The sequence below is a fragment of the Lycorma delicatula genome, chromosome 4, assembly GCF_047948215.1.
Source record: "Lycorma delicatula isolate Av1 chromosome 4, ASM4794821v1, whole genome shotgun sequence".
Classification (NCBI taxonomy): Eukaryota; Metazoa; Arthropoda; class Insecta; order Hemiptera; family Fulgoridae; genus Lycorma; species Lycorma delicatula.
Window position 1 is genome coordinate 80,774,595 of NC_134458.1, and position 20,399 is coordinate 80,794,993.

The window sequence follows — 20,399 nt, forward strand, 5'->3', positions numbered from 1 at the left end:
GTGCTCTTCTGCGATACCGCCCCAGCGAAGTTTGTATGTTCGTGCTCTCCATCTGATCGCAGGATCCCAAATAGCACAAGTGAACAAATATGGCCCACTCACCTCACGAAAGATCCAACCAATCACAAAATCAAATTTATTGAATGGCAGTGACCCATTCTGTAACACCAAAGAACCAGATCTGTTAGAACCTTAATTATAGTAACAATAATCATCATTACAAGTGAAATATTACCTTTCTAAAATAACATTTAATGGATTTAATCAAACAATACAGTCATGTAACATCAAAACATAACAGACTGATAAAATGTAATTACTTTTATTTGATTTCTTGAAAACAAAACTTCTACTTTTATCATTGTTAAACCTGAGAAATGTATTTCTGCAACTGTAATGGATTTATCAAGAGAAAAGTATGAGTGAAACAATTTTTAAGTATCTATTATTTGTGTGAGTATAAGTACCTTAGTATGAACTACAGCAATTTTTTCTTACACAGTATACAAAAGATTTTAAGGAAAGAACTGAAAACTTGATAAATCAGAACTACACTGAGATCAGATTTAAGAAGAGGTCTAGATTTATTGATAAGCAGCTAAGCTATTAGTATGACTTTTCTGCAACCATAGGAAACAGCCTTTGAACAATTTCATAAGCAGAGGTGCCACCTCAGTAGTCTAAATAAGTGCCTGGCCACTAAATAATTGCCCATAGTTACCACAGATGGAGCCAGAATGATGGCCAAGGCAATTCTTATGGTATCTATTCAAGGAACAAGGAATGAATGATAATGAAAGTGAAAGGGAAGAGGAAATGAACAATCCACAGTCGACTACTGTAATCAGATCTACAACAATTATCATTAATGTAACATAAATAGACATCTGTATGTTCAATTTTCCAGAAGTAATCCCATCCATTTTAAGCAACCACCTTAGGTTTTCTGCTAAAAGTGAGTGATCAGCAAAGCGGCCATTTAATTGAGTGTTGTAAGGAAGAAATAATGAATCAGAAAAAAATATGAATCATACACCACTTAACAGTATATTCATGTGAAATTACAAATGTAAGCATATTAAACATTGTTAAATACACATACAAAAATAAACAGGATAGAAAAATAACATTGTTTAAATATGCATACAAAATTGTCATATGTATAACAATTTCAACAGTTTTGTAAAATAATCTTCCAGTACTGTTTGGCTGACAGAAGGTTCTTTCAATCACATGATTTTTTATTTAACACACAGAAACAAGCCATTTGTCTTAAACTGAATTAAACAAATCGGTCAATCTTCCACTGAGGCCAACTGAACCAGAAATTTTCAGATATGATAAATATAGAATACAGAAAGCCCTTCAATTTGACAAGATTATTATTATTTTAAATAAATTAAAAAAATAGCTTTTAAAATTAGCTATGTTTCATGTACTCAACCGAAGTATGCTGCTATAAAATAAACAAGCATTTAGAAGAGGTGGTTGTTGGTGGTCAATTAATTCTAAGGTAAATTTATATTTGCTTTATACAACATAAAGTTTATTTAACAAAAAAATACTTGTTCAGACAGATGTCCCCTTGGATGTTTACTATATAAAGTAGATTTACAAATGTATAAATCTATTACTATACAAGGTATTTAGTAATTTAAAGTTGAGATGCATGTGCACTTCACCTTTTATTCACTGGCAAACCAAAGATGTTGTTACATTAAAGTTTGTTTATATTTACTATGTTACTAAGCTTAGTACACATTTTAAGTCAACTGAACAACCCAGCGACTGTCAAATCAGGAGTGTAATTAGCTTTTGAAATGCTAAGAGTATACGCTGTAATAATATTGATGATGTGGTTAGTAGGGTAAATAAAAAAGATTCATGATTTCTGGTGTTTATTGTAAAACACTGAATGCCACTCGGTGGAAAAGTGCTGTTCAGAAGAGCAGGTACACGGTGTTGAGCTCTGGCATCTTATGCTTCAAAATGGTCATGCTACGATTATTTCAATGCAAATAACTGGCTTCTTCTATTATCGGTATAATGGCATCCTCCTATAATCCTGACTCAACAACTTGTGATTTCTCCTTCTTGCTACACCGTAAGAACTTCATTGGCAATTAGTGTTTTGATGACAATGATCCAGGTGGCTGATCTTTATAACAGTATAAAAAGCTTGAGCCTGGCTAATAAGTGTCATTATAATGGTGGAGACTAAAAAAGTTAATTTCAAATTTACAGAATTAGCTAAAATACGAAACATTGGATTTAAACATTTTTTCTTAATAGCCTATCTGAACTTACTTTCTTAACAATTCTTGAAACTATCATCTGCTTTTATCACATTCATCAAAGTCTGAAGAGAAAAACCTTTGTTTTCCTACCTTGTTTTTGCATTCAAATTTATTTTTCTTACTGGCCATCATCTTGATAAAATAAAATGTTAATTGAAACAACATGTGTAGGGTGTGTATGTGGAAGAATTGCATAATAAATATAAACTTTATTATATAGTTCCCCCAGCAAATCTACGAGCTTATGATGTCATGTGCTGACATCTCATTATATTATTGTTTTCCAAAACATTATTTTAGTGCGTAATTATTTCATTTTTCAACTTACAAACAATATGGGCACCCAAACAATGCATTTATGTTGTTGTGTGTTCATTTCTTTCCACTTGAGCTGATAACACGTACAAAAATGCTTAATGACTCAATTTTGTAAACAATAACAATTCTTTAACCAGTGACTAATGCTCTGATTGGTATTATGTGCAGGCCTATAAAAATTCATACATACAGTTAGAAATGATGTCTTTTGTCACAAATATATTTAGATCCATCATTCGTAGTACACAATGTGTGTATAAAGAAATAAACTTTAGTCCAGTTTATATCATGTTCAGTGAAGGTATTCAGATAGTACTTTTGTGTAGTCATATTATTTTATAATTACTCATTGTTTTTTGCAAATTTTTTATAACATATTACTTTTTGTTTTATTTTTGTTTGTGTTGTTAGTGCAGTTTGTTACGGAAGAACTTGGAAGTACTACGGAAGATCTGTAGTTAAGAAAACAAACTTAACACATGAAATGGATTCAAGTACATGAAATTATCAATAATGTTTATGATTTTATGAAAAAAGAAGCTCTAAAAGTAGATAAATTAACTGACGACAAACATATAACTGGCATTCAAAAATGTGAAGAAAGAACTGCTGCTGCTTGTGGGATATCAAGAACACAGGTTCAAAACTCAGAAGAGAAAAAAAGACAGGATTCTTTAATCAACATCCCAATTGAGTTCTTTCTGCACGCCAAAAAAGTATAAACAATATTTGAAACCTGTCAGTGGACTGGACAGTTTTGATTTAGGTGTAGTTAAAAGAACAGTTAATGAATTTCATTCAAAGAAGAATGAATTACCTACTTTAAAAAAATGAGGCAAGAACTTCAATCATCTGTTGAATTTAAAGGCGGTGAATCAACTTTAGCTATTATTTTGAAAGAGTTAGGTTTCAAATGGTGTAAAACTAAAAATAACAGAAAACTTTTAATTGAGAAATCCGATATCAGGTGGAAGAGAACTAAATATTTGCAGGCAGTGCTAAGTACAGACAAACAATACTACAATTGTTTATTTGGATGAAACATACGTTTTAAGTTCGCATTGTTCAACTGTTGTGGTCTGATGGTATTGTTGAGGGACTTCATGTGCTGATTAATAAAGATGACCGTTTAATATTCATGCTGGAGGAGAAATCGAATTTATTCCGAATGCATTACTAACTTGGAAAGCCAGTTCGAAAAGTAGTGACTACCATGACAACATGAATACAGACAATTTCATGAAATGGGCGTGTAAAAAATTGATTCCAAATCTTCCACTAATGTCAGTAGTAGTTGATGATAATGCCCCTTATCACAAAACAGTATTGAAAAAGTGCCAAACTGCAGAAGAATAGATATGACTGATTGACTAGAAAATACATATTCCATATAGTTTAAAAATGCTGCAACTACAGTTATATGAATTACTAAAGTTACATAAAACTAAGGTACCAAAATATCTCTTGGATGAACTTTTGAAAAAACATGGGCATTGTGTTCTTAAACTCCCACCGTACCATCCTGATTTGAATCTGATTGAGATGGTATGGTCAGCTGTAAAAAGACATGTGCGAGTCATAACAACATTTTCTTTTACAAATGCTGAAAAATTAACTACGGACAAAATTAATTCCATGACTGAAGATGACTGGAAACCCTATTGTGAAAAAGTAAAAAATACTGAAGAAAGAATATGAAAAACTGGAACTACTGATAGATGAAATGACAGAATGTTGTTATATTATATATGTGCAGACTCTGATACTGAAAGTAACAGTGATTCGTTTAGCAAGGATGGTGAACTTGCTAGAAATTTGTATTAGATGCATGAAGAAAATTCAAGTAAGCTTTTGTTTATTATTAAAAATTAATAATTTAGTACAAATAAAGGTTACAAAAGAATTGATTATGTATTGTTTATTAATTAGTAAATGTAAATATGATAGTAATTACAGCGTACAAAATGATAATAAGCAATACTTCAATTTGATATGCGGAGTTCATGTTTACAGGCCAAATAGTAATACGCAGTCTGCTTGTGACGTCACAAGCTCGTACATTGGCTGGCCCTAGTATACAGTACTACTAGTTCGCTAAACACAAGAACAGAAGCTTGGATAGAAATACTAAGAAATCATATTATCTTGTGAGTAGCAACTCAAGGTTTTTCTACTGTACTGGATTGCAAAACAGACTATAATTAACACATAAAGTAATGAACACTGAATTATTCTTAACATGCCTAAAATTGCACTTCAACTTTTACTAAAATTACAAATTCAAAATACATTAAAACTACTAGTTTACTTATCACATATTATTTCAGTTTTAAGAGTATCTCTCACTGAAATTTGTACTTTCATATTTGAAAAGTTGTAACTTCATTAATCTATTATTTTTATTAATTTAATTTAAAGCAAATGACATTTTTAGTTTAGTTCATAGCACACTATGCCTGTTTATATTAAAATGGTGAAGTCTTAATGAAACTAACCTGGACAATGGAAAGTAATATCCAATCAAATAGAAACCAAAGAAGGACATGAACAAGATAGAAGACGAGTGGGTCCCAGTGCAAAAGGAAATGTGCTGCCCAAGATGCACAAGCACCAATTATCATACATTCAGACAGAGGCTCAAGAACAAGTGTCTGCGGCACCATTGCTACTCTTAATTTTGTCCATCTGTAAAATATAAAAAATAAAAATAATTACATCTATAATATAAAGAAGCTATGAATGTATTTAACTCCCAACAAAAACCATCAGAAAAATTCCTATCTTGGCAAGAATCAAAGCATTTAAAGACAACTGACTATAGATCGAGTTCATGGTGACATGGAAATACTAAGAACTCTTTATTAGAAATAAAAAAAAAAAAAAAAAAAAAAACCTAGCAGCTATATTTACATTTTCAATCGCTGGCTCTACTCAATTGCTGTTAATCAACACCCTTTTGTTCTATTTTTCAAAGTACAATAAATTTATCATATATAAAATTTTACACACACACACACACACATATATATATATATATATATATATGTGTGTGTGTGTGTATTTATAGGCACACACAAACACAATGTAAATAAACATGCGAGGGCTTCATATTCTCTGCTGTGATGCAAAACAAAATTTTCTCCACATTCAGTGATACCTGATCTCCAATAACATGTTCAGTGCCATATGTGGTGCTCACCATCCAGTTATCCCATCACCCGACAACACCACATATGCGTCTGGTGTAATAATAATTTTCCAAGCTGTCCTGTTTCACCAGCACCTCATTTTTGCTGTTTCTTTCTTAGATGCATGTTGTATGAAGTATAAATTTAGTTACTCCGTGCTTGGTTTGAGTTTTTTTATTACTGTGTCCATTATGTCCAATGATGTAATTGCAGGTCCATTCTGACCAAAAAGGCAATGTTTAGATGCTAAACAAATTTTGTCAGACTTAGAACTGAAATGAATTTTAGCTAACAAAAGCAGTGATGAAGACTTTGATATTGATAGTGTCACTGGCTATGGTTTTCATGATAGTGACTTTGAATTTTCTTGCAATAGCAACAGTGAAAATGTACTGACACTGAAACTCCTGGTGATAATACTATTGAAAATACGGGGTAAAAACAAGAAATTATTCTTACCAATGACAATCTGATTACAAACAACAGAATTAACCCAACCAATGACACAGATAACTCGACAGTAAATCCTACACCAGCTCTAGTTACTCCAGCTAATATTAAACAGATGTCTCAGCTAACAGGTTTGAAAAGTACCCCTTTACTGGAAATCTTGGTTTACTCGTTCCTGTACCAAATGAAGGGGTAGCCTGTAGATTTTTTCCTAATAGCTGACGATGAGTTCTTCTTGCTTTTCTTGGTGAAAACAAATAATTTAAAAACAAAAACTATTTTTCCTCACAAATTTTGTTGTGGAAACCGCTGGAAAGGGGTGAGTTCCAAATAATTTTAAGATTTGTTCTGCACATGGGAAACATTAAGTTAAATAGATTGAAAAATTACTGGTTGACTCATCACTTGTATAAAATAACTTGTTTTTACAAATTTATGGGAAGAAATAGATTTATGATAATTTTAATGTCTTCATTTTTGTCAAAATCAACCAGAAGAAATAACCTGTAATAATTGTTTGTACAAAATTAGAACCATACTAGAGTTGTTCAATAAAAAAATGAATAACTTGTACTATCTGAATAAAGAATTTTGCATTGATGAGTCAATGATTTTGTGATGTGGTCGTTTGATATTTTGGCAATATATCAAAAATAAAAAAAACACAAAATATGACAAAGTTGTTTCTGCTTACTGAACCTGATGGGAAAATTTTAAAAATAAAAGTGTACACTGGGGTTTTGGATGACATGGGCAGAAAAGGTCATGCTGCTATTGATAGAAGGAAAATTGAATGTAGGCCATTCACTACAAATGGATAATTTTTATAACTCCTATCATATATAAAAAAACGTTATTAGAACTTGACATGTATACAACTGGTACTCTGCATAATAATAGAAAGGACAATCCTGAACATGTTCCTACGGCAAAATTGAGAACTGGTCAATCTGTCTATCAATATTCGGAAGGAACAGGAATTGGAAAGCGGTAAGATAAAAAAGAAGTTATGTATATAACTACTGAACATGAAAACGAGCAAGTGGAATTAGTCCACAGGAAGGGGCAGACTAAAGAAAAGCCAAAGCCTATTCCTGAGGATAATAAATATATGTCTGGTATTGACCAACAAGACCAAACAACAGGCTCTCTTATTATCCAATGGCTAGAAAAACCATTCATTAATACAAGAAGCTGCATTTCATATTATTGAAATGATGCTATTCACTGCATATAAACTTTATTGTAAAACAATGAAAACAGATTCAATCCTAAAGTAATAATCATGGAAAATGATTAGTAGTAGTAGTAATCATGGAAAATACCTTTCCATAACTTTAGATTAGCTGTGGTAGAAGAATTATTACCACAAAATGCTTCACAGGAAATAAAACAACCATATCCAACAGTAATGAAAAATCACTTTATGAGTAAATGTGAAGCTAGTGTGAAAGGTCGCAATCTCCGATAAAAATGTTACTACAAAAAAATGTACTACACTGCAAGATGTGTCCTGATACTCCTGGGTTGTGTTTTGAACTTTATTACACATAAATACTATATTTGATAGTATTATTTACACTACATGATTCAAATCATTGTTGGTTTTTTTATTTGATTTTTTTTCGGCTGTTCAGCGATTTCAGTGATGAATTTGTATTTGCAGATGAATTTACACAGTGAAAGAGTGGAGTCACTCAAAAATTTGTTGTAAAACATGCGTTTGTAAAAAAAAATACAATAAAGAACCAACAATTGTTGAATCTGAGGATGTTTTCCATGAATATTTCCTGTTTCCAGTTAAATTTACACGCTGAAAGACTGGATTTACTGCGAAATACATAGTAAAACATGAGTTTGAGATGCCTCCAGAATCACAACAAAGAATTTGGCAGTCGAATGTAAGGGTCTCTTTTCACGGGTTTATTCAATACAATAAAGAACGTTCAAGTTAAATTGATGGATGTACGTTCACGTTAAATTTGCATGATGAAGTAGTTGATTTACTGAAAAATTCATAGTAAAACATATGTTTTAACTGCAAACACCATGATTAATTTTACATTTATGATGATGATGAAGATGTAGGTCATCATTATTTCAGCAATATGTGTAATATATCATTGATCAGTATTTAATGTATACAATGATCATTATTTAATGTACATAATGTCAGTTTAAACTTCAAAATCATTGTTGGTTCTTTATTAGCTATTTATTACATCATAAATAAAAAAAGGGGCGTATCTCGAAAACAGGGCGTCCTAGCCCATTTTTAACGCGATTGTGGAAGGCTTGGCCAGAAGGGTACGTTGTGACCACCGGAAACGATAACCGCTAGTCCCATACGTCTAGTGGTCTCCGTTCTCGAGATACGCCCTTTTCTTCAGAAAGTTTTCGTATTTGATGATTTTTATTTATCTGCATATATATATGCAGATAATATATGCATATACATATGCATGTATATATATATATATATATATATATACACAGTGAATGTTACCTGCAATATAGTATTAAATTAAAAAAATAAACATTATTAATCAGTGAAAAGAAAAAAAAGAAATTCGAAGGAGTTAAATTATCAAACTATTCTAACCGTCTGAGCCGAATATAGTGTTCCATTATAAAAATTTATCTAATGAATACGATTTAATATCATTATTAGACAACATACAAAACAATATTCAATGCCTATATAAGAAGTATTCTGTCAATGAAATTAATATTAAATCAAACTGTGAATATATTAAAAAAAACATTATTTTCAAAGCTTCCCCAGAAGAAATTTTTTAAGATTTCAAGATGGAAAAAATACAACTTTTTGTTGACAATATGTCGTCTATTGATACCGCTGTTCAAGATTTAATTGAGCAATATTTTGAACTGAAACAAACTAAATAAAGAAAATTACTGTTTCTGATTTTTTGTTGTGTTGAAATTCCAAATGTAAAACAAGAATTAGGTGGTTGTTTATTAAAACAATCGTGAAATGTTAGCGAAAAAAATCATATAGATATTTATAAATTTTTAATGTCTATGAAGGCGATGGTATTTAGTGTTATAAAATGTCAAGCTGAAAAATATAAAAGAAACAATATTAGATATTGTATTGTTGTTGCTGTTGTTGAGATGAAGAAATGTGTAGATAATGAATATATTTTCATTGAGATTAACCTACATAGTAGTACTCGTAGTGGTTGGGTTATGAAAGAAGTATGGTGTAATAAATATAAAAAATGAAGATCAAAAATGTTTCTTATGGTGTATTCTTGCCCACCTATTTTCTCAAAGAGGAGATCATTGTCGGCTTTCATTCTATAAAAAATTTGAAAATAGTTTAGACGTGAAAGGAATAGAATATCCTGTTTGCGATAAAGATATAGATAATTTGAAGTTCAAAACCTTAATATCGGTGTACATGTTTTATGTTACGATATTGAACACAATGATTGAAAATCGTTTAATTCTAAAAATGTATATATAAGAGATGCGAATAATCAAAAAATTGTGATTTGGTTGTTGTTATGAACTGATGTTGTATTAAATCAAAGTCATTGCACACTAATAAATATGAAAAATGGATATAATGGTTTATCAAGACTGTTGGGTAATATGAATAAAATTCGTAGAAAATGTGAATACTGTCCCTTATTGTTTGCGTTGTTTTAAATATTGGAAATGGAAACGAAAAAAAAACTCGAAATACATCTTGAAGATTGTAAACAGGGAAAGGTTCAGAGAATTAGAATGTGAAACGAATGGATCGGTGTCTGAGAGAAACGTAGGAGTGGTAATATAGTTTCATACAGAGATTATTCTTCAACGTTGCGCGCATCTTTTGTAATATATGCAGATTTCGAATCGTTCATCATTCCAAATCATATCGCAAATCCTGAACTCACCACTAGTTGCACATCAAAACAGACACTCATAAACCGTTTGGATATTGTTATGTTATAACAGATGAAAACGGTTGTTGTAGTCAAAATTATACAGAGCTAGTACAGATAATGATAAGGTAGTAGAAAAGTTTCTCATTGATTTATGTGAAAAATACAACTATTTTGAAAAGGAATTAACAACTAGAAAAGGGTTTACTGTGACCGCAGATGATCAAGAAAGATTTCAAAAAGGCACAAAATGTGTTATGTGTGGAGATGAGTTTGATGGTGACGAGAATCATGCAAGACACCATTCTCAAACTAGTGGTAAATCTATTGGTCTTGCACATGAAAATTGCAAATTAAATTGTACATTTATTCCAGTAGTATTTCATAATTTACACGGGTACGATTTACATCACATCGTAATGGCGATGGACGAATTGAAAGACAAATATGAAATTTGTTTAGCAAACAATAGTGAAAAGCTTATATGTATAACAATCAAGAATAAAATATCGTAACGATTTATAGATTCATATCAATTTCTATCTTATAGTGTTGATGAATTGGTGCAAAGTATATATTGTCAGAGGACTTTAAAACAACTTGTTCTAAACATCACAGTTTAGAAGTGATATAGTAAAAAATCACGATAAACAAAATAAAAAATACATATGTTGAAGATGTTAATTCAACGAAAAAGCGTTTATCCATATACGTATATTAAATCGGCATCTGTTTTTGATGAAACACAACTACCGCCCATCGAAGCGTGTTATAATGATTTAAAGCAACAACACATCTCTAAATTGGATAATAATCACGCGCAAAACGTTTGGAATCGATTTAAAATTAAAACGCTAGATTAATACCATGATTTCAATAAGAAATTGGATGTCATGCTTTTGGCCGATGTATTTAAAAGTTTTCGTAATAAACAATTTAGATCCGTGTCATTATATATATCTGCTGCACATTTATTGTGGTTCGCCGTCCTCAAGGCCACGAAAGTGCAATTAGAACTCATTATAGACCCGGATATTTATTTGTGTTTTGAGAAAGGCATTCGCGGCGGCGCGTCGATGATTCCCAACCGTTATACTGTGGAAAACGATCCGAATTATGAAGAAAGTTTCGATAAAAATAAACCAATAAAATTCATTAAATATTACAACGTCCGATCTCTTTACGGACGCTGTATGATGGAACCGTTGCCTGTAGACGGATTCAGATGGTGTGATGAAAACGAAATTGAATATTTGTTCGCAAACTTTGTAAACGATGTGAGATGAAGCGGAAACGGTTTATATTTTAGAAGTCGATTTAGCATATCCTAAACACTTACAAGAGTCTCATAAAGATTATCCACTCGCGCCAGAGAAAAAAATCCATTCCCAATAGTATGATTTCTCCGTTTCTCTTTGATGAAAAACGAGTAGCGTGTAAAAAATTATTGTGTACTTTGTAAGATAAAAGCAAATACGTTCTACATTAGAGAACGTTAAAATTGTATCTTCAACAGGGTAAGGTGTTGAAAATACATAGAGCTGTTTTTTTAATCAATATCCACGGTTGAAAGTTATGTGAGAAAAATTTCCATGCGTGGTGTAGTACTAAAGATGAGATTGAAAAAAAGTTTATAAGCTAATAATCAAGTGTATAAGGAAGCACTATTGAAAATGTAAGAAAGCGAATCGATATGCATTTGATCAATGACGAATCTAAGTTTAAAAAATAAAACTCTAGTCCAAGAGTAAAACATTATATTTACGGAAAGGATATGGTTGGAATATCAATGTTGAAGAAAAATATAATTTAAATAAACCCATATATGTAGGTTTAACAGTAACAGATTTGGCAAAATTAATCATGTACGATTAACACTATAACCACATTTTACCTAGTTACGGTCATGAAAACATAAATTTACTAATGACAGATACAGATTCATTATTATACTCAATTATACTAACAAAGATGAACATTTTAAACATGGGGGTGATGAAAAATTTTTGAAGGAAGATCGAAATGTTTACGCATCGAGTAAATACGACATGGGTCGTTTAAAAGATGAAATGAAGGATGTACCAATCTATGAATTTGATGGGTTAAGAGCTAAAATGTATTCTTTACTTTGGGGAGTCAGCGAATATCGTTTACAACAAAAAAAGATAGCCAAAGGGTTTAAAAAGGGTTCTCGTATATTTGATAAAAATTATAATTTGAACGTTTTAAATCACAAATTGTATAAAGATTGCTGGTTCAATAGAAACGTTTCATATTCCACATCAAAATCATTACGTAGTTTTAATCATTATATTTACTCGATTGATCAATGTAAAAAATCTCTCTCCGTATGATGACAAAAGATTCGTGTTAGAGAATCTTAGATACACTTCCATATAGTCATAAAGAAATCGATGAATATATGGTGAAAAGAAAAAAAAAGAATTAGTTTACATCCATTCTATTAACACGATCGATTTCTTTAATTAGACAAGTTTTTTTAATATAGCTTAGTTTAGATTCCTTACAAATATTACAACTAGATCGTAGTTTATTTTTGTTCAACTACGACGCAATTACGCGATGGAGTTCTAAATCTACATTTATTACAAAACAACTACATTACATCTCTAAAGTGTAAACGACTTAATATGTAACATCAATAACGCGTTTAAATTCTACGTCGTGATAACTATGACCGTTCTTCATTTTCTTAAACCCCTTATATTCTACATAAACTTCTTTAGAATTATTAATTTAATTCAAATCTGATTGTGTAAGACCATTAAATCGTTGTGGTAAAAATATTTTCCCGAAACCTTCAATTGATGCAATAATCAATTTCCCAGTTTTTTTGTCTGTAAACTTCATTTTTTTCAATTCTATATTGCTTATTACAGTTCATTTCACTAATATTTTTTAATATTATTACAATAATTTAAATTATTCACTTTATCGAAGACATCGCACGCACATTTTTATAAATCTATATGCAATAATATATAAAATCAACAATTTATTGTTGATAAAAATTATCGCTTTTTTTATAGACTTAGAAGTTGTATGTTACGAAGTGATCAAAGAAAATTATTCATACGGGATATTTGGCGATTTTAAGATCATATTAATACTAATACGGATTTTTTTAAAGCGACAAAGTTGTCAATATGGAGGTCAAAAATGTAAAAATTGGTCACAAAATAAATAATCTAAAAAATTATTACGGTATTATACTAATAATTTGGTTGGCTCACATCCGAGCCAGCCAAACACTACATATGTAGTTAGTCCAAAAGGTAAACATCAATTAGATTTACTAATTTCTGGTACATATTTAAGAGAAGAGTTAATTTTAAATTTAGCACGTTGGATATCAAAAGATTTTTATGATAAATGTTACGAATTATAAAAGAGTATTTCATCAAATATTTTAAGACATATCAAAAAGATAATGCTCATTGCAATCAAAAATGCTAGTTTGAAAGCATCACGGAAAGATTACGAATAGAAAACAATGAAATTGTATATGAAAATTCAAAACATATATTTGAAAAAAAGGTCAGTTAAACAACACAGTAAAGACTTAAAAATATGGCTGTTCCATTTGCATATGATAACAATGTTTAAGAGTTCCATATAATAAGAAAAAAATAGAAAAATTTGTTACAAAACTCTTACCGGCCTGATTTCATTTATATGTAATATCACATTTACAGAAATAATACACTTCTTATGATTATTCGTTGTTGAATAAATGAAATCAGGCTGGTAAGAATTTTGTAACAATTTTTTCTATTTTTTGCTAATTATATGGAACATTATTTACTATCTATTATTGTATATCTATTGTCTATTACATATATTTAACATGTATTTTTTTTAAACAAAATTCTAAATTAATAACATATTTTGATAATAGAAATGTAGTGTCTTACCTTTTTTGATATCAGTATCATTTTGTTAAAAACAGTTTTATTTATATTACAGAAATTTTTGTTTTTTGAGCAGAAGAAATGATATCAGCAAGACTCTTACCGTACACTTTAGAATTTCATTGTAATTTTTTTGGATATACATATATATATATATATATATACAATTGTTCAATTAGAGTAAATGGAGAATATAAATTAAGAATCAATAAAGATCTATACAAAAAAATTGAACAAACACATTCAAGATAAGAAAAAAAATGTCCTAGGTCATTTTATAAGAATGAATAAATATAGATTAGCAAAGAAGCTAGTAGTAGACTATTTTGAAAACAGAAAATGAGTATAAATTAGTTTAAAGAAGACATGGAAAAGAAAATTATCAAAACTGAAAATGTACAAAATAGGAGTGATTATAGAATGATAGGAATAAAGGCACTCAGGTTGAAGAGAAAACATCAAATCTGAATTTAAAATGGAGTGAAAACACATGCATTTAGAATGAGAAAATATTGGGAAGAAAGGAAAAAGGAGAAAAAATAACAGAAGAAAAAACTGTACTTTCAAACTTATGCCTGGTCCTATGAGACTGGAATGAATTTAAAAAATATATATATACATATATACACATGTAATGTGAATGCTGATAGTTAACACAGTAGAACAGGGAAAGCTAAATGTACTTACAAATAGATGTAAAAGTTCAGTACAGTAATTACCACATAGTAAATTTATTTTTTGCAGTTCAGTACAAAATTCACATTTTTAAGAATTATAAATTTACAGTAAAACATTTACAAAATCACATCATAGATCTCAGCAGTAGTAACTAGCAAACAGTTTATGATCTCGTATAATTTAAGCAATAAAAATGAAATATTCCAAAAAAAACTGAACTTATTTAGAAAGAATTTTTTAAATGAATCTATATCAAAAGTGTAACAAACTAAGCTTAATCAATAACACCTCTCCTTTAAAGTAAGAGTTGTCTGTTAATTACCTAAAAATGAAAGAAAAGAAAAATGGTTTATAAAATTTTACACTTCATCTACCATACAGAAAGTCTACATAGATCCCTGGTAAAAATTTGTAGCTTATCCACACTTTGTAGGTAAAAATTAAACCAAAATAAACAATTCTTGAAAAGAATTTTTACTATTTTTTTTAAGGTAAAATGTTAACTACTCTAAATTTTTAACTATTCCAAAAATGAAAATATCTACATAATACAGTTTATTGTGATTATACATTAGTGTAGCAAAAATAATAACCATTTGAGAATGTTCAAAAATTTGAATATTTTATTCAATCTTTTTCCCTTAGCTTTTAATTAAAAAAAATAATAAAAGAGTAAAGAAAATTTGATATAATCTCATGAGGAAGAAATGTCTAAAAAAAAGCCATAATTCTAGGCTTAAATTATTTATGGTTAGTCCAAAAAAACCCTGATATATTTAGGAATTATGACTAAAACTTTTAAGCTTAAAATTTTTTACTTATTCAAACCAACCAGAATTTTGTTTACCTCAATACTAGAATGTTTACTGATGTAGTATATCTTTTAGTGATGTAGTATATGATGTCAATAATATGAATTTGTCATTAAACAACAAATATATTAATGGTAAATATTTAATATCAGGAAAAAATTAACTTCCATAAATGTGTGAAGTTAAAGAATATTCCCATACCTTTTAAGATATTATGAGAAATGTACAAAAATAAGTAGTAATATTATGAATAAGTATAAAAGTAAGACTCATTTCATAATTAAAATTAAGTAAATTATCTGTCAGGGGTCCATAACCAAGTGGTATTACATGACCTGATATAAAACATAAGTCAATCATAAAATAATGAATAACCAATCTCAATAATAATATATATTCTAGACAGGCTTACTATGAAAACTGAAAAAAGTGGTTTTGCATTTCCCATTTTACCTAGTTAAATATATATTGTGTATCAGCATCCCATTGTAATTTCGATTTCATCAAAATGCACGTGATACAACTAAACTTTCATGCTGTTCATCAGAGGGAAACTGTACAATATATATCATTAACTGTTCACAAAGACAGCAACATCTGAGTGATGCCTCTTGTTCTTTTAATGCATTAAGAGCATAAGAAAAGCTGGGGTTCTGAGTAACAGATAAAACTGCGTCCCTTACAACTTCATGGTTCTGCAACATTCGTTAAGATGTCAGTGAATATCATTCTGTAAACTGAAGGGTGTGAAGTAATGATTAAATTTTAAAAAACCAATGGCCAAAGCCAAGCCATGTTTTATAAACCAATTTCCCTAAATCACTGAAATTAAACAATGCTGGACAGAATTTCATTGTAAACTGTTTGAACATGTTAGTTGCTCATAACCATACAAGTTCAAGAAAACAAAATTAAAGTTAATTATTGTTTCTAAGGAATAACCAAAACTGCAAAATTTAGAGTATAGATTTGTTACTTATTTTTGTAACTTTGAGTAGTAATAGCTATTACAGTCGTCTTTCCAAATCAGCTGATTTGGAAGTCGAGAGATCCAGTGTTCAAGTCCTAGTAAAGTCAGTTATTTTTACATGGATTTGAATACTAGATCGTGAATATCGGTGTTCTTTGGTGGTTGAGTTTCAATTAACCACATACCTCAGGAGTGGTCGAACTGAGACTGTACAAGACTACACTTCATTTACACTCATACATATCATCCTCATTCATCCTCCGAAGTATTATCTGAATGGTAATTACTGGAAGCTAAACAGGAAAAATAAAGAAAGCTATTATGGCCATCAGCTAATAATAAATGCCAAAATTGCATGCAGTGAAACTTCACCTGTTATTGTTTGACTTTGGTATTATGGAGACTAGTTTATTTAACACAGCCTTGCCAAAATTTTTATCCATATTTTACATTCTTAATATCAGGATGATAATGATTTTCTAAGTGTTGAGGAACTATCAGGTTGTAAAGGATGGAGTCTAGATCTCTACTAAGTCTGCTAATAAGAGTAAATTAATTTAGATAAATGTGGATTGACAGGAATAAAAAAATTGTCTTTATAAGTAAGTTATCCACAAAAAGTAAGATTCATTATATATCAGCATTACAATGGAAATGCTGAAATTTGGTTCTAGGCAAGGTGGTAAACTACCCTAATCAATCCCAATTGAAAACTTTAATTCTCTTTGGTTGATCATTGCCTTCCTATCCCTCTCCTTTCCTTATCAATTACTCCATCTTGGTGATGTACCGTGGGTGTTTGGTCAGCTGTCCTGGTTCCAACTATGGCGTTAAGCTTCTAACTTCCGGTGGCTAGCAGGGCTGCTACATCTTTAATAGTGTACAGCAGGTTAAAAATACTATATATTAGTGGAACTTTCCAAGAATTCTTTGCCATATAGGAGTCACTTAAAAACCCGAGCCACAAAACTGTCTACTGGGTAAAGCTAGTTCTGTTTTCACTACTAATTAATCACTCACTCACTCAAGGCAAAATATAGTTCTCAATTAATTAAAATTGTTAAGTAATAATTTGTTTAATACCACACAACTGTCCATTCAACAATACAAAATGCTAAGTAATTAAACGCTAATAAATACACTAGTATATGGCATAGTAATTAAAGCACAGGTTGTCATTAGCTAGAAATGATAACAATGTTTACAACGATACAATCACAAATAATGTGTAATCATCATAATATTGTCTTAGAATTAATTAGAGTTAATTGTTTATTATTTTTTTTATATAGTCCTTAAACATTGCTTCAAGCTTATCACTAACTGTTAGTACAAGGTGAAGGGATATTAATTTTTTGTACACTTGTGCAGCTAACATATCAGCTGTTATCCAGAAGCATATGTTTTTTTAAGGAGGACTGAACCAGCTGAATAACTATTCCATATCTAGTAATCTCACCAGTGCTTCCTAGGCTTTTTATAACAGTTGATTGTAGCACTGGTGGGGTTTCAGCCAGATTTAGAGCTGATAAATAAAACAAATATGCATATAATTTGCTTAAAAATCAATTCTAATTTTAAAAAATATACATAAATAATAAAGATATATAAAAAAAAATAAATAAAAACTATCTCAAAATTAGCCCAAAACCATTTTAAAAATTTTGTTGAATGATTAAAAAGACTATGATAAATTAGCATTATTTAGTACTGTAGTAAAACATGACCATAAAAATCTGTTTATTATTCAAACATGCACCTAGGTGATTAATATTAGTGAATAATGATGGAGAATAATTTGGCAAAGGAAATTTAGTAAATTGCTAAGGTTATATTACTTATACGATGAAAGAAATGATAATCATACATTATCACACCTTTCCAGTGCTACCTAGACTTGTTATAATAACTGACAGCAGCATTGACTTAATGGTTTCGCTTTTACTACAGATTTGCATGCAACAGCATGCAAATATACAACTTTTTGTAATTATAATCATATGAAGCCATTAACTATAAGCAGAGATAATTGTATGCTTTCTGTTGTACAATATTTCACATGAATATAACCAAAAAATCGAATATATTAGGTGCACCACTTAAACTGAACTTAACCATTCTCAACGTGAAAAGGCTAAATAATCTGAAATCGATTCAAGTTTTAAGTAGTTATGTGAAAAAATTAATTATTTTTAGGGTAGGTGGTTATAAGCCATTTGACTGCTTTGTTACTGTTCTGCATTAATTTTTAAATCTCAAGATATTTATTAAACCCAACATCTCTTGTTTGCCAACCTATACTCTTTTTCTCTGCAGCTTCTATTCTACTTTCTCTCACTCTCTCTCTACACACTGCTTACTTTATTCTCGATTTCTATTTACTTTAAGAAACTTCATTCAAAACTTTATTAACAGACTAGTTCTCAACTTCCTCCAGTAACATCACTTTTCAAAAGCCTCTATCTTATTTTTTCCACTCTTCCTATAGAACATGTTTGACTACAAAATATGTAGATCGTTATACTATTCTGCAGACCACCTTTTAAGATTAATCTGAGGGCCAAAACAGCTTCTTTTGCATATAACATAATCTTCAGCTAGTACACCATCCATCACATTTTTTATTCTTGTGAGCATTTATGTTATACAAAATGCTAGACTGATATCATGCTAATTCTCCCATTCACCAAATTTACCTTACTTTCTTTGGTAAAATAACAACTAAACACTTTTTAAAACATTTTTTAATCAAAGGACAATTCTCAGTCTCATCAATTTTACAAACTAATCTGTACTGCCTAGACAATGCAGTAATTCCGATGACTGTAGTAAATCTATTCTTACAGCCTTATTTTTGTTTAAATCTTTCCAGAGCACTTTCAAATTCTAATTTCAAAATAAACTCTCACATAACATCATCACTTTCTTATTCTTACTCCAAAACCTCATTAAATAATTTATTTCTGTACAGTTGATCAAAATACTCCTGCCACTTGTCAGCTCTTTCTTCACTCTATAATACTGATTTTCCATCCATAACACTGCAATAAACACATTTTAACAATATTTTAAAAAAGCTTTTCCCTCATTTCCCTAGATGCTACATCCATCTGTTCACTAATCGGATTCTTTCCTACCTCTACATTTTCCTTTGGTACTTTGCATTTTCTAGTAATTTTATTTCTAAAACTATAATATAATTCACTGCTATCAATCGTGCTTTTATACCTTCTATGTTTATCAATCAATTATTTTTTGTAGTCCACTATTTCCTTTTTTAAGATTACTACCATTAACTTTCTTTAGTATCTGATTTTGCATTAATTTATAGGGTTTTCTTTTGTTTCTTTAAACCAACGAAATCAATTATTTACCTCCTTTATTGGTTTATTTTTTACATACTTCTCTTCTAATCTTTCTGTTAAACTTCAACCTACATATCACTGAAGGCCAAACCCACTCTAAATAATTTCTCTTCTTGTCCTCTACCGAATTTAATCTTCTACTTTTATCAAATTATCATTTCTTTTTACATATCTGATTACATAATCTTTTTTATATATATATTTTTTTTCTACAGAATGTTTGGAAAGTTGCTGTGCAGTATGCTTTAGAATTATGTGGTGCATACCAAAATCAATGTAATTATTACAAAAAAAAAAAAATTTGTTGAATGTATGAAAGACATGTTAGGAAATAATGATGAAGCTCATTTTAACCTTTTGAGATGTATAACTTCTGCTACTGTTCACCCAATAACTGCAAGATTATCCTCTGCACTGTAAATATTTAACTAAGTGGCAAGTTTTGTTATGCTGCCACGTTGAGGAATTTTTATTACCCAAGCTATGCTCATTA

General features: G+C 29.9%; 1 protein-coding gene across 1 annotated transcript in view; it reads right to left on the reverse strand.

The window, feature by feature from the left end:
- The window catches only part of GlcT (ceramide glucosyltransferase), a 62,913-nt gene that overhangs the window by 13,218 nt on the left and 29,296 nt on the right, over positions 1 to 20,399 (reverse strand). The window contains 2 exon segments of the mRNA XM_075363416.1: positions 1 to 159; positions 5,111 to 5,300. Of these exon segments, the coding sequence (XP_075219531.1) occupies positions 1 to 159; positions 5,111 to 5,300 (349 nt within the window).